Raw genomic sequence first — 15,833 nt, 5'->3', positions numbered from 1 at the left:
CGGCGGATGCCGAAAGCAATGGTGGTGGTGGTAGTGGTGATGCTGGTGGTAATGGTGGTGGTGGCGGATGGCAATGGCGGCGGTGGCGGACGATGCATTCTGGCGGTGGTGGATAACGAATGGCGATTTGCGGCGTTTAACTGATGACGCCAATTAACGGCGGCGGACAGTGATTTATTAGTAACGGCAGGACACACTGACAGTGATGATGGTGATACTGGTGATGGAGGTGATGATGGTGGAGAAGGTCATCATGGTGGTGGTGATTGTGATCATGGTTATGATGGTGGTGGAGGTGGTATTGGTGGTGGTGATGGCAGTGGTGGTGGTGATGGTGATAGTGGTCATGATGATGGGGTGAAGATGATGGTAATGATGATAGTGATGGTTTGGGTAATGGTGGTGGTGATGGTTGGGTTGACAGTAGTGGTGATGGAGGTGATGATGGTAGTGAAGGTCATATTGGTAGTGATAGTGATAGTGGTTATGATGATGGAGGTGGTATTGGTGGTGGTGATGGAGATGGCAATGGTGGTGGTGATGGTGATAGTGGTAATGATGATGGGGGCGGCAATGACAGTGATGGTAATGGCAATGGTGGTAGTGATGATGGTGGTGAATGTCTACACTAAATTAGTACACACCAGTGGTTCTTGAACACTTTAAATTGAGCCATTTGAAGCTCATTCCAGAGGGCCCTTAATCCCCAAAGCGTTTTTTTCCTATGCATTTCCTATGCATATAAGGGATCAGGAAGGCTAGGAGTGAGGCTCCGAGAAGGCTCTTGCTCATTTGCTGGGGTTTTGAAATTATGGTGTACTTTTGGGCCTGGCTCAACTCTCACTTCCTCCCTCCCTCAAGCTGTTCAGCAGGGCTCTGGCCCCCAGCCTGAGTATCTGTATCCTCCTGGTCTAAGCCACATGCTCTCTGTAGCCCAATTCCATGCCACAATTCTGCTATCTCATCCCCACGGGGCAGTAGCCCAGCCCCCTCCAGGGTTCCCAGGGGTGCCAAGGTTGAGCCTGGATCTGCCCTTGCTGGGAGTTGTCCAGAATGGACATTTACGGTCATTGTCATAGGCCCAGGAGTTGATTGCTTCTGCCTTTTCAAAAGTCCCCAGAGCCTCCCCAGAGCCATAGTCAGAAGAGCTGGTGCCTGGTGATCAGCTCCATGTCTCCAGGACAAAGCCATAACTGAGTGAGTTCAGGGAAGGCAGGGTCTGTGAGGGGATCATTAGCAGTTCATGTGAAGAATGATCAGGCCTACTCAGAGACTACACACCGAGATCAGTCTGGTAGTGAACTGTTCCCTTTTCTCTTGCAGCAGAAGTAGCTCAAAACATCTGCTAAGCGAGTCAAGTGCACTCACTCCAGGTGGTCAAGCCCAGCCACCGCAGCTTCTTCTAGGAATGCAAGAGGCAAACCCACAATTCCTCCCACAGTGCATCATGCTTTGTGCAAAGCACTGTCAGTCACAGAGATTTCCTTGTCCCTTCTCTCAGTGGTCACCTGAAGAAGCTAGGCCTGGAGTAAGAGATTCATTTCATGGGGAAACTGAGGCTTAGGGAGGGCTTAACTTGCCCAAGGATGCTCATCTGGTTTGTGATGGGGCCTGGGCCACCACCCACTAACACTGTGTCTTGGCCAGACATTTATCTTCCTATTATTATTATTATTATTATTATTATTATTTTGGAGATGGGGTCTTGCTCTGTTGCCTAGGCTACAGTGCAGTGGCATCATCACAGCTCACTGCAACCTTGAACTCCTGAGCTCAAGCGATCCTCCAGCTTTAGCCTCCTGAGTAGCTGGGACTACAGGCGTGTGCCACCAAGCCTGGCTAATTTTTAATTTTTTTGTAGACACAGGGTCTTGCTATGTTGCCCAGGCTGTTCTTGAACTCCTGGCCTCAAGCGATCCTCCTGTCTCGGCCTCCCAAAGTGCCAGCATCTTCCCATTTAATCAGCATTCCCAGCAGGTATTCCCCTATGAGCTCTGGGATCTCATCAACTTGGGAAAGCCTTCTTCCACTCTCCTCTTAGAGATTCTGCAGAGTCCTCCAAGAAGCCTGTCTCCTTTTCCTTTAACTCAGCATATCCCACATATGAATCTGAGAACCCCATTTATGTAGATGCTAACAGATACTCTCTGTTTACAGGCCTCAGCTGTGCTACCTTGTTTATGTCGGGATCCATGGGAAATGATGGACTCTGTAGCCAAGCTCTGCCCTGGGCCTTTTGCTCCCTCTGTCCCCTTCATCCCCATTCCTGTCCTACCCACCCCTTTCCAGGGAGCCTTAAGCAGCTCTGATGTTGCCAGGTGTGCCTGACTTCTGACTCCATGAAATCCGCATGTCCTGGACAATTAGTGGCGGTGGCATCTTCTTACAGTGAGATCCTGTGCTCCCCCAGTGAGGCCGCTGATGGACTCAAGTGGGATAAATGTATCATGAATACATGAGGGGAAGAAAGGACATCCGCATCAGGATTCCAGAAAATATTAACAGGCAAAAAAGAGTCTGGGCCCAAGCCCACACTGCATGCTCCTTAATAGATATTACACATTGGGCTTAGGGCTAAAATAAAAACAATTGCAACAGGTCCAGATCATGGGAGATGTGGCTTAAGGGCCTTCTAGGGTGGATAATGAAGAAATGAAGACGGCGGCTTGGAGCTCCCTTAGAAATGACTCAACCTGGAGGGCTCAAGGTTTCCACCCTTTTTAGGGGAAGGGGAGGAGGTCAGCAGGATTTCTACTGGCAGGAGGCAAGCAGAGAGTTCTAGAGTCATCCTGTCGTCTGTGAGACCCCTTCGTCCTCGCAGGCGCCGGGGAAGAGGTGGCTTGGAAGAGCTAAGCAGGAAGCGAGTCTGGCAGGAGGATCCTGGGAGGCAGGGTGAGAAGGGGGCCCAGAGCCTTCTCAGCTGCTCAGCCAGTTTCCCAGACGGGAAACAGGCCGGGGGCTTGGCAGGGGCTCTTTCTGGCAAAGAAGGCACCTGTGGCAGGTACGGGCCCCAGACAGGAGCATTCGGGAGCCTGTGTATGGTGGTGGGAGAGCGTGGCAGCCGAGGGCTCTCCTGAGAAGTGGCCATGATCCGTTCCCCTCCTGCCACCAGAAGTGAGTCCGCAACCACTCTGATGTCTGGACTGTTGCTCCCAAAGCCTTTCTGGGATTCACTGGAGCCCCAAGGAAGTTGGGTGTTCCCCTAGAGCAGAAGATGGCTCCAGCTCTGCACCCTTCCACCAAGCACGGCACTTCAGGGTGACACTGCGGAAGTGCTAAGAGGCAGATGCCAAGGCTCGGTAAACCCTTACCCCACCACTTTCTGGCCGTGTGACCTTAGGCGAGCTACATAGCCTCTCTATGCCTCAGTTTCTTGTCTTTGAAATGAGCACAATAGTGGTGTCCATTTCTTAGGTTTGTTGGGAGGATTAAATGCGTTAGTCCATGTCAAGCACTTAGACAAGCGTCTGGCATACCGTAAGTGCTCCATAAATGTTTGTTAGCTCTCAGTACTGCTGGGGAAAAGGTGTCAGCAGGTAGCTGGCCCCACTGACTGGCAACAGCCAAGGTTCTCCAGTCTGCACAGACTTCCTACCTAACGCGTGCCCCGTGGGGCTCCCGAAATGCTAGAGAGAGTTGTTAGGACCCAGCCTGACTCTGCAGCTCTGTGAGTCAGCTGAGGCTGGTCTCACTAAACCAAGAAGAGACATTTCCACCCGGGTCCAGGCAGAGATGGCCACAGAGGGCTCCCTAAATGGCATGGTTCCTGGAAACCAAGAGAGAGGTTAGTGAGACTTCCTTGGCGGCACCCAGGAGTCCTGCCTGTAGGAGGGTGGGCTCTGCCACCTTGAGACTTCTTGTCCCCTGCCCTGGGCTTGGAGGGCAGCAGGTCCCCATATTCCCTGCTCAGAGTGCCATGCGGACAGCTCCAGTCGCACATGCCAGCAGCCACGAGGGGCCCCTGCAGAAACCATGCCTCCACCAGCATCTCTGGCCTGGGCAAGGAGGGCCGGGACCCAGGTACCCCCCTTAGGCCCCGCTGACCATGATGTGACAGCCTCCCCCTCAGCCTGCTGCTCTGTGGGGATGGAAGAGATGGAGGCAAAGAACAGCTCTGGGAGTCTGAGAAGGGAGGCTCTCTTCCTGCCTCATGCGCCCCTGGGAGAAGTAAAAGTTAAAGGTTCCCGACTCACCTCTTATGAAGGCGTTCATCCCCCCAACTGCCCACCCTTGACACCCCCCACGCCCATACATACACATGAACCTGCATAACACACACAGGCACATATACATAGACACAGGTACACATGCACGAATCCACACATACACACGTACACAAACACACACGTACAATATACACAGACACATGTACATATGCACAAACCCATACAAACATGTACCTACACACACACGTATATGCACACACACACAGGCACATACACATAGACACATGTACACATGCACAAATCCACACACACACACAAATAGACACACACACGTACGCAAACATACACCTATATAATATACACATAGACACATGTACATATGCACAAATCCACACACATACAACTAGTATACACATACACAGATACATGTACATATGCACAAACTCATACAAAAATGTACCTACACACATATACATGCACACACAGACAAATATACACATACATGCAGACACACGTACATATGCACAAATCCACATGCACAATATATACACATACACACTCGTCCCTACACACATATGCATGCACACGTGCATATGCGTACACACATACATATGAATACACGTATGCATGCACATGCCTATATACATATATCCCCACATTCATATACACACACACGCAGCGTTCCATGATAAGACTCCTCTGTAGACCTCGGACTTCCCCGAACCTGGGTCAAGAAGCTGAAAAACGCCTTTCTGAGCCTCGAGGGTGCCACCATGAGAAGCAGCAGCCCCACGTCCAGCCTCCATCGCCCAGGAGGTGGGAGACAGGCATGCGGCAGACGAGCGTCCTCACAGCCAGTGGGACCCACTGTCTGGGCCATCCCCTGGGATCACCTGTCTGGCCGCCTCCGCTGAGCTGTGGCGGAACTGGCGTCTGTGCATTTCTCATGCTTGCATCCTCCCCTGGGAGCTGAGAGAGCAGAGAGAGCTCCGCCGGGGGAGGGCCTTCTCACAGGTGTGACCCTCTCTCCCCTTGAGCACCGCTTGCAGCCTGGGATTTGTTCTAGGGCCGAGCCCTTCCCAGCTCGGATGCTGAAGAAAGGATTGCAGGGTAACGCACAGAGCCCTGGACAGGGGACCTCCAAGGTAGCTCAGGCCTCGGTGACTGTCCTTCAAGTCGCCGAGATGCCAGAATCATGCTGGGGGATGGAGATCCTGCGGGGGATTCTGTGGGCAGAAGCGGCCCAGATGGTGTCTGTCTCACTGGGGGTCTGGGCACCTGCCTCCCTCAAACTCCAGTGACAATGCCTCCCTGCCACCCGCCTCTGTGCTGGGGATGAGGGGGCTGGGGAACACCTCTGGGCAGAGGGGCCTTTGGCTGAGGTCTGGTGAGGGTTTTATACAGAACAGGTGGGCACAGGCAGACACATATGGGCATGCCTTTGGACACCAGCCCCAGGTCACGAAACCTCCTTCACCTTGTCTTGCTGTCACTGATCATGGGAATACTCAAAGCCATCTGTTCTTCCTAGAGGCCGGGTTTCCAGGAGAGACCTGCCCTGATCTCCTGGGCGGTCATGCCCCACCAGGGCTCCCCTGAATCCTATGCTTCTCAGCTGTCCTGAGCCAGCCCAGCCCAGCCTGGTCACCATGGGCACTACAGAAATGCCCAGCACTGCTTCAGGGGCTCCTGAAGCAAACAAGGAGGTTGAGGGGGTATCTACCTCAGTGGTGCATCCCCCTCCCCGGACTTCCCAACCTCAGGCACAGGGCACCTCTCTTCACGGGCAAGATTCCTCCACAGGTGGCTCCACCTTCAGGGTCCTGTGGGTTTGGCTCATTTGAGTGCACAAAACGGACTCATATGGCCCAAGGACGCTGGCCTTGACCTGGTACCAGGTTGGCAGTCATCTGACCAGCAGTACACAAATGAACAGATTGCAGCAAATTAGGAGAGGAATTAAGACAGCAAAGAACCAGGGGTTGAGGGAGAGAATAGCGGGAGGCCTGGTAGGCTGACAGGTCAGCGAGGTCCAGGGGGTGAGAAGGACCCTGTCATGAAAGGAGTGGGACAGAGCCAGGATGGAGGCCCGTGCAGCTGGAGAGTCCTGAGCGAGGGCGGCGAGGAGGAGAAAAACACCAGCAGGAGAGGTGGGGCAGGAGCCAGCCCCTGCAGGATGCAGCTGGCAGGTGCAAGGTGTCTGGGTCTTATCCTGACTGCAGTGGTCATCATCTGAGGACTTCTTAAATGGGGGTTCCCATTTACCCTCACCCTGCCCCATGACCTTGACCCAGCATGTCTGGAGAGATGAGTCCAGAGAGGCATGAATTTCTTGATGACAAAAGAAAAAGGCCCCAAGAAGCAGGGATCCGTCTGGGTCTCCCACCAGCTGGCCCTGGGCACACCCTCAATCTGCTGAGCCTTCTGTCCATGACTGTCCACAGTGCACGGAGGCCTGGGCTCCATGCCCCCCACACCAAGGATGTCAGCAGATGAAGCAGGCTCCTCCCTGCTGCCTGCCTCACACAGCAGGATGGGATTTTTATCACCCATCATGGAAGATCGGTCTTTATGGGGGGACAAATAAGTCCTAAGAAGCATCTCAGCCCAGGGCAGGTCAGGACCTCGTGCTCCTGCCCCGTGCTGGCCTGATCTCTTCCTGGATGGAGGATGTGGGTGTGATGGTGAGGACACTGCAGCTTCTGGGACTCCAAAGAGCCAAGCCCAAGACAGCGTAGAAGGTGGCAGTCAGGCCCAAGGGAAGCCACACTGGCTAAGGAGTCAGAAGATTGAATCTTGATTCTGGACTAAGCACAGGTGCCAGCTCCTTGAATCCAGCCCAGGTTCCAAAGGATGCCGGATGGTCTCTGAGCAGCCAAGGCCATGCATCAATGCTCAGCACTTGCCCTAAAGAGGCCCTTCCTTGGAGTATACTAACTTTGACCTGACTCACAGTACAACCAGGCGTGGTGATTCTGGGTTGGGTTTGGGGCAGTGGGGAGAAGGGAGTGTTGCTACACGTATGCATATGAACAGCAGGAGAGGTGAAAGATGGGAACGGCATTGAGACTCCACCTGGTCAAAAGGCTTTGGCCCATGAGATAGACCCCGTCTCAGGGCCCCAGGAATGCACCAAGATGCATTCAAGGTGAATTTCTTGCTCCTGGAAGTTTGTGGTGAGTTGAGGGTGGATGAAGTGCTTCCACTCCTGTCCTGATTCCTGGTCCTCACTGCTGGCCTCTGGGCCTGGCCCACCTTTTCTTCCCCTTCCCCCTCCTTTGGCCCTGACTCTGCAGATCAGCTGAAGGCCAGATCAGGCAACAAGGGAGAGAGGGCTGGGTTGGCACCTGGCACAGTAGGTGTGTCCTGCAGGGAGGAAGAAGAGGAGGAAGATGGCAGGGCTGCTCCACAGCGTTCACAGCCTGGGAGTGTGTCATGCACAGGTGGGAGGGAGGCTGTGCTACTCCGAAGCTTGGAGAGGGGACCACTGAGTCAGGGTACTTACACTTGAGCTGGAGTATGGAGAAGGGAGAGAATGGCAGGAGGCATACTGAAGAAATGGGGCTGGGAGGGCGGGGGCAGGAATGGCAGGGGGCTGGGGAAACTGAAACTGGTGAAGGGGTAAGGCCCAACACTTAAAATTGGGTGCATGCTATTTACACCAAAAGCAGACTATTTCACTCATCCAGATAGAGAAAAAAAAAATGAGTTTACTGCAATTCTAAATAGAGTTTGTCAGTTTAAAAGGTGAACTCTGGCAAGTCTGTGGGAACAAGCCTCCATTCACACCACAGAAACCACCACTGAACAGTTACTATGTGCCAGGCATTGTGCCAGGCACCATCGGGAGAGAGATGAGTAAGACGAGATGACCAATCCCCATCTACCGTGTGTGCGCACAACCACTCATACGCAAGTGTGTGGGCACACGAAAACTGACATACACCTACCTACAGCAGAAAGCAGAATTGTAAATTCAGGGAGAGCTATGACTCTAGCAGTTGGACAGGGAAGAGAGAGCTCTATACTCGTCCAGGATGACATCTCAGAGGAGGTGGCATTTGAGTTGGGACTCCAGGGAGGAACAGTAAGGACTCAACCGGAAGAAGTGAGGGGAAGGACACTGACCAGAGAGTGCTCCGGGAGTGCTCAATGAGCCAGGAGGAGGGCAGGAAACCTCTGGAACCTGAACTACTTCTCTCCCCACCAAGGCCTCAGTTCCCACATCAGTAAAACAAGGGATTGGCCCTTGACCATGAAGGTGCATTCTGGCTCAGACTCCATAGGAAACTCATTTCCACCCCTCCCTGGCATTCCAGGTGCCCCAGGTAACCAGATCTTCTTTATATGCCACACATTCAGTAAGAACTAACCTTTCTCTGGGCTATCCCAATGCTCCAAAAAGAGTGTAAATTCTGAAAAGAAAACTAATTTCACTGATTAACTTTCTATTGAGTCTATGATCCAGGAAAGATCTTGGGAAAAATATCCATGGAAGAATCAAGCTAAGGAGATGAGGGACTGGAGTTGGAGAGGGAGAGAGCTGAGGGTAGCAGGTTCCCAGGGAGGAGCCGTGTTGGGATCATCCAGCTTGGAAGGGTGCTGGAGAGAACTATTGTAGGGTGACAACTGTGCAACAGGCTCAGAGACCCACAGTCCACCCGGAGAGGAGCACGGAGCCCCCAGGACAAAAATGCACTGTGTTGAGAGGAGGCATTGTTAACCCCAGGAAAGGAAACAGCATAGTACACTATGTGGCTCAGCTATGCACAATATGTTCTTTGTTACACTAAGGTAAGCACTGAATAGGCACAGAATCCCATACTGAACCCCATTCTAGGTGGAGAATGAGAAGAGGGGAAGTATGTTGTATGTCTGTACTGCAAGGGTGCTGGCCTTGGTATCTTCCATAGCAGAAAGTAATAGACAGTGCTTAAAATGGAAAGAAAATTTAAATAGCAGTATACACATCACTTAGCATATGGAGAGAAATATCAGAAGAAACAGCTAACTGTTGAAAGCGGTTGCCTTTCAAGAATGAGACTTGGGGGAAGAGACAGGGGGCTGCTGTCTTTCTTAACAGCCTTGGGAGCACATTTGACATTTTAAACCATAGTATCTATATGTATTCCTTTGATAAAAATTAAAACTAAATTAAAAGGAGGGAATAAATGTGCAATGCCCTAGCCATACTTTCTAGTGATTAAGCTGTCTCAAAAGGCATGCACAACATGCCTAACTCTTTGGAGAGGATGCAACCTTCGCTCCTTTCTCCTTCTCTTCCCCATTACCCTGTATTTTTCTCTCATTGTAGTCTTTAAGATCACCTCATTTATTAATTTGCTGGTGTGTGTGCTTAATCTGCCTCCTCCAGCAGGAGGAGAACAGGGACTGTCTTGTTTCTTCTGCATCCCTTGTGCTTAGTTCCTAGCACACAGTAGGTGCTCAATAAATGGATCAACACTAAACAGTCCTGTGCCAGTCAATGGGTTTTCTAAGGCACCATCAAAAAGACTTGAGCATTCAAAAGTGCTTATTCTACTGAAAGTGGCTCAACCACAAACAGCTGATGAGGGCCAGAGCCCAGCAAGAAGCGATGCTTAGGCACATTCACGCACACTCAAGCCCACGTCCAGGAGGCAGCACGCTTATTTAAGGTTAGCAGTTAACGTCTGCAGGGTCAGCCAAATCGTACTGCAGCCTTGTATTGGTCTTTCTGCCAATTATACCTGTGAGAGGGAAATGTCTGTCCAATGGCTTCATGGCAATTGAGAACAGACCCACGCCATGGATGGCCAATGGAGGCAAGGTGCTTTTCCTGTGCCGGTGTGGGCGTGTCTCTGTGGAGGGAGTGAGCATCATCTCCCCTCAACACAGGAGCTCTTCTCTGAGTGAAGGGTGTGGCTGTCAGAGAAGCTGTAAATACCACCCCAGAAAAATAGCCTCATCCCTGCAAGTGCACAGGCCTGTGAGGCTCCCCCAGCTGGAATCTGAGGTCTACTCGGGCAGCGGGTACCTTGCCCCTTGGAGCTTTATCTTGATTACTTTCTGTGGTTATCCCTTGTTTTAAGTTTGTCTGCTGCCCTGGATGGACACTCGTGTTGTCTCTGCTCTTCTGCCTCTCCTCTGATTGTGATCCACAGTTCTTTGGGGGCAGTCTGGTCTGATTAATGCCCACTTCTTCCCCCAAAAAGGTATGTGCAGTGTGGGCAGGGACTGTGCCGGTGGTGCCCACTCCTGTAGCTCAGTGCCTGGCACCTGGTCCTGGCACCTGGCCCAGCTCTGGCGGGCACAGTGATTAGCATTTATACATCCAAGTGGCTGAATGCCCGAGTAGCGATGGTCCCCCTGCAATCCAGGACAGGCAGACAAAAGGCTGCTCGGAGACTGTCATTTCAGAGAGGGAAAACGGAGGCCACAGAGGGAAGTGATACCTGCTGAGCCCGGCTGAGCCCAGCTGGGCTGGGGGTGGGAACGGGAACAGGCCTGGGACTTGACTCCCAGTTCTAGGCTCTTTTAACAAATCAGGCTGTCCTGCTGTCAGAAACGTGCCCGTCAGGCCTAGGGGTGGGAGGGTGCCCAGGTGCCAGGCACGGGGGTACACAGCACCCAAGGGCTCTGGGGCCTGCTCTCCATGCGGCTGTAGATAAAGAGGCTTGTTCACAACAAGCCCAGGGCAATGAAGCCACCAAAGTGCATGTTGCATGGGCTCCCCATGGCTGGGAACCCCCTCTGGAGTCCGGGGTCATCAACAGCAGAGTTGGGGGCCACTGCTCATGCTCATGCAAATTCAAGTAAACAGTCCCCTGGCCTGGCTAATGCACCTCTTTAAGAAACCCCTCCCCAACCCCCACTGGCTACCAGGTCTGGGCAAGGTGTCCCTCCTCTGAACTCCCCCAGCCTGGAGGTTCCCTGAGCACAATCTACCCAGTGCACAGGTGGGACTTGGTGAAGATTTGCTGAGTCACAGGAGGAAGCGTTAATTCACCTAATCTGTGTCTAGCAAGTGCTAGTGAGACTTCCTCCTGCCAAGGTCCAGCCCCCTTTCAGCCAGGCCTTGGACACAGATGTGAGAGCCCTGCGGGGTGCGCCTTCTACAACTGCAACTCAGCCCTCGGTGTCTGCCCGTCCCTGCCAAGGCCCGTGTCCCAGCAGCTGACACCCCCAGGTGCCAAGGCATCTCCAGAGTCACCTTCTCCCTGACCTACCCGATTCTAGAAACATCCTCTCGGCAACCTGGCTCTGAAAGGCTGTGTTGGGGCCATTTACAAAGATCTCTTGGAAATCCCTAGGACTCGAGGGTATGAGAGTTAAAAAAAAAAAAAAAAAAAAAAAAGAGTAGGGTTTATCACTAAATTTTCCTTTTAATGGTTTTGCAGTGACATGAGATACTTTTGTTTCCTGAGAGAAAAGGCATGTTTCAGATGAATTATTGACCAAAAACAATTGGCCGTGAGCAAGAAATCCTCCACTTGGCTGGAGAGAAATGCGGACAGGCAGCTGGCCTGAGTGAGGATGCTCTCTCTCACAGCCCAGCTGAGGTCAGCGCCTGGGGGGCAGTGGGGAGCACTTTGCTCTGTAGGCAGGGTTGCAGCTTCTGCTGCCTTCTTCTCTCTCCACCAAGGGGTTAGGCCTCCTCCCTAGCCTCCTTCTAGGTGGGTTCTGGTAGCATTGGGCTCTATTTCTGCCTTCACCTGCAGTGAGCACAGTCCCCTCTTGTCATTAAATATCTGCTGCACCAGGGATGCTCTCCCTGGATTATGAAGACCTCGAGGTCAAAGGGCTGGGTCCTGTTCCTCGGTGTCCCCAGGTCTTGGTCCAGAGATGATGCAAAGCCTGGTGCGGGGCAGCAAAGGGACCGTGCAGCAGAGCGTCCGCTTACACCCCACCTGCCTGCTTCACCGGCTTTCTGCCCTGTGCTCCCGGGAGGCTGACCTTACTGACTGTGTGTCCTGATTCCCCTGCTTCTTGGGTTGGGCCAGTGGGAGGCACCCACGGTAAACCTAAGCGTGGAGAGCCGCTGGGAGCCTTTCTTCCCCCTTCCTCCCTGTTTTGGGGCTGCTTCTCTGACAGTTCCAACCTCAGCTCTGCTAGGCGGCCCTTCTCCTAAGTGCGAGTCTCTCACGAGGTTCCCATAGCACTAGTTTCCCGCTCGTCTGTCTTCCTAGAGGTGCTAACCGCTTCCACTCTGCAAGTCCCTGAGTGCCTCACCGGCCCCATCTGCTCTCTGGGCCTGCCCAAAGCGCTGGAATAATCCTCGCCAACCGGGGGAGGAAGCCCCGCCCATGCCCCAGAGGAGCCCCACCCACAACACTGGAAGAAGCCCCACCCACACCCCTGGAAGAAGCCCCGCCCACGCCCTGGTGGAGCCCCACCCATGTCCCTGGAAGAAGCCTATTATCTGAAGTCCATCCACTGAGCCATCTGGGATGAGTTCTGTTTTTTCCAGGGTGCTAACAGACCCAGGAGCTAAGAGCTCAGAGAGAGTGGAAAGGGACAGACAGGAGGCCCCTCTAGCTGCTCTGAGATGACGCCCCTCACACCCTTCCTGGGAGCCCCGCAGCCCAGCTGAAACAAAGCCCAGCAGGCTACGCTGGTCGCCACTGCAATAGTGAGCTGTTCATGTGACTTTGTTCTCTTTCCCTCCTCCCGTAGAAGCAGGTAGCACATTTCTTCAGGGGAGATTTGGGGCAGGGAGGGAGGCAGAAGTGGCTTAGGTGTCTTTTGTAAGGACACGAGTTTATATTAAACAGATTATTCATGTTGAGCCTCCGCCAGGGGAAGTGGAGCGTGTCTGCAAGGAGACTGGCAGCCGTGGCCTGGTGGTGCACACTCTTCCCCCATAAAAGTAGCTACCGAAGCTAACCTTCAGTACTTCCTAGTGTCTAGAGTCACAAGCAAAGTCACCACTCAGCCTAGTGACAAAGGCCTCCCCAGTCAGGCTCATGGCTTCCTCCAGCCTCATCTGCCTCGCAGGGGCTTCCTGGTGCCCGGCTGCTTCCCCTCACAGAGGCCTTGACCTAGAATGCCTCCCCTGCTCTGCTACTTAAAACCCTCCTCCCATTCCAGCAGGCCCTCAGCTCAAATGCTGTATAGTCCAGATCAGAATGCACCGTGACTCCTCCAGGCAGCCACAGCAGGCTGCCAGCAAACCTCCCACAGCCTCATGCAGCAGCCTGTGGGCACAGCCTGGGTCTTACCTGTTTGCAGGCCCACCAAGCCTGGCACAAAGGAGGTGCCTACAAAACACGTGGGAATTGGATTAGCTATGTCCCCTGGGAGACTCCAACCATCCACCTTGGTTTTCTTTCTTCCTTTTTTTTTTTTGAGATGGAGTCTTGCTCTGTCGCCCAGTAGCCTGGAGTGCAGTGGTGCAATCTCAGCTCACTGCAACCTCCGCCTCCCGGGTTCAAGCGATTCTCCTGCCTCAGCCTCCTGAGTAGCTGGGATTATAGGCATGCGCCACCATGACCTGCTAATTTTTGTATTTTTAGTAGAGACGGGGTTTTACCATGTTGGTCAGGCTGGTCTCAAACTCCTGACCTCAGGTGATCCACCCACCTTGGCCTCCCAAAATGCTGGGATTACAGGCGTGAGCCACTGTGCTTGGCTCCACCTTGGTTTTCAAGACTAGGCCCCTACCCAGAGTGACAGGGTCTTGAAGCACGGGGCCTTTCTGTCTGTATGTCCTTCTGGCCTCAGAGCAGCACAGACAGACCTCACCAAACCCCGAGTGTCCCCTCTCCCGCATCCCTGAGGAAGGGCAGGCAGGAACTCCGAGGTCTCTTCTTAGCCCAACACTGGAGTCTAACTCATCAATAACCCTGAAACACGGTGCTGTAGTCAGGGCTGGGCTTCGGAGTCTCTTTGTTCTGGGTTCAATTCTGACTCCATTACTTGCCAGCCGTGCACCCTGGGAAGCTCTTTAATTCCTTAGAACCTCACCCTCCTCTGCAAAATGGAGCTGATTGGGAAAATGTAGGTGGAGATGAACTAAGAGAACGTTGGTGAGGAGAGGAACCCAGTGCCCGGCTGAGGTATTGCTGATTACAGTTATGCCTGTGTTATTTATCAGTGTTTTTGGAGACTGCCCCACAGCATGTGCATTTGGGGCAGAGGGGGCTCTGAGTTTGGGTTCTCGGCTGGGTGGCAGATGCCCAGGGCATGGCCTGTCCTGCATGGAGCCGCCATGCCCGGGCCCTGCCCCCAGGTATCCTCCCTCCTGTGCCCCGTTACCAGGATGCTCCTGGTCTATTGGCTTTCCACGCCCCCACCCTGTGTGCCTGATCGGGCACTTGTTTTAAGACTTTTACCTTGATATTTTACTTTCTGCTTTTGAATTACTAAAGTGACATCACATAGAACAACCAATTTAAAGAGTAAACTTAAATATTTTAGGTGTTAGGAATGTTCTTAATGTGGGCCCTCTAATTTTGGGAGTCAGGAAATGTTTTAAAAACTTCCTTAGAAATAATTCTATTGTTAACAACTCCTATTACTCTTTGGTGCTTTGCAACATTTTCGTATTTTTCACCTTGCACTGGGCCTGACATATAATTGGTGCTAATCAATTGCTTGTGGAATCAAACTCCCTAAAGTGACAGAGACATTATTTCTGAGATCAACTTTAAAAATTTCGGCAATGAAAAAGATCAAAGGAAAAATAAAATAGACGCAGCAAATACAGCAAAATCTTGATGAACTGTTGAATCGGGGTGAGGGTAGATGGAAGGTCACTGCATGTTCTTTCTGCTTCTTACATGCTTAACAACTTTTATAATTTAAAATAATGATACAGGATGTGTGTAGGAGCCCCAAGCCCAGCTGGGGTTCCCTTCGGCTTGGAGCTGGGTGCAGTGGGTGAGCACTCACCTTTTTATGGCTTTGTAGCAAATGATGACAAGCACAGTCAGAAACACCAGGGAGGCACAGCATACGGCAATGATGATCACCAGCCCCGACCACCAGCTTTCCTCAGTGGGGCAAGAGGTAGAGTTGGGAGCTGAAAGAGACAGGAGCAGCCTGAGTGTCCCCTGGATGAGCTGGTCATGGCCAGTGACAGAGGTGGGACCATCATGGGTGACACCAACAGAGACGTGGGGAGGTCACTGGCGGGACCATCATGGGTGACACCAACAGAGACGTGGGGAGGTCACTGGCGGGACCATCATGGGTGACACCAACAAAGGCATGGGGAGTCCACTGGCATCCATCACCTGGATGAAGGCTCCCTGACCTTTCCTGCCATCCCTGCCCCCACCCTGCGGCAGGTGACATCATGGCTGGCCCCCAGCCAGGCTGGACTCCATGCGCCTCCATCCCTGTCCCGGCGTGCTCAGAGCAGGGGCTAAGCGCCGCGCCCCTGGCCATCCATCCTCCCTCTGCATGAGCTAACTGACAGCAGGGTCAGGTCTAATTTCCCATGAAAAATAACAGAGCATCTCATTCTCTCAGCTGAGGCACTAAATCTGGTTCCTCTGCAGGCGCGGGTGGGGAGCAGGGCTCACAGGGGATGCTGAGGGAGGAAGGAAAGAAAGGGAGGACTGCCAATGTCCATTTCTTAAGCTAATTTCTTGCAAGACACAGACTTTCTCCCTTCTTGGATTCAGTCCATGGGCTGGGTATTTGCCGCTATGTCAGTTTGCACGGGGCGGGGGGGCAAAATTT

The 15,833-nt window shown here is 52.8% G+C and overlaps 1 protein-coding gene across 3 annotated transcripts in view; it reads right to left on the bottom strand.

Moving 5' to 3' along the window:
- PRIMA1 (proline rich membrane anchor 1) overlaps positions 1-15,833 on the bottom strand; it is a 73,634-nt gene that overhangs the window by 4,519 nt on the left and 53,282 nt on the right. The window contains exons 3-4 of one of the 3 annotated variants that reach the window (XR_004184797.1): positions 15,039-15,168; positions 3,596-3,766 (exon numbers count right to left, since the gene is read on the bottom strand). Coding sequence is in view for 2 of the 3 variants with exons in the window: in XM_031667882.1 (XP_031523742.1) it covers positions 3,751-3,766; positions 15,039-15,168 (146 nt within the window). In the remaining variant the exon portion in view is untranslated. Of the gene's footprint in view, positions 1-1,883; positions 3,767-15,038; positions 15,169-15,833 lie in introns of those variants that run through there. The other 2 variants (XM_031667882.1, XM_021941514.2) reach the window with 2 other exon arrangements.

This window comes from Papio anubis, chromosome 7, assembly GCF_008728515.1.
Source record: "Papio anubis isolate 15944 chromosome 7, Panubis1.0, whole genome shotgun sequence".
Classification (NCBI taxonomy): Eukaryota; Metazoa; Chordata; class Mammalia; order Primates; family Cercopithecidae; genus Papio; species Papio anubis.
Note: the sequence above shows the minus strand (reverse complement) of the source record. Positions and strands in the feature narration are given on the sequence as shown.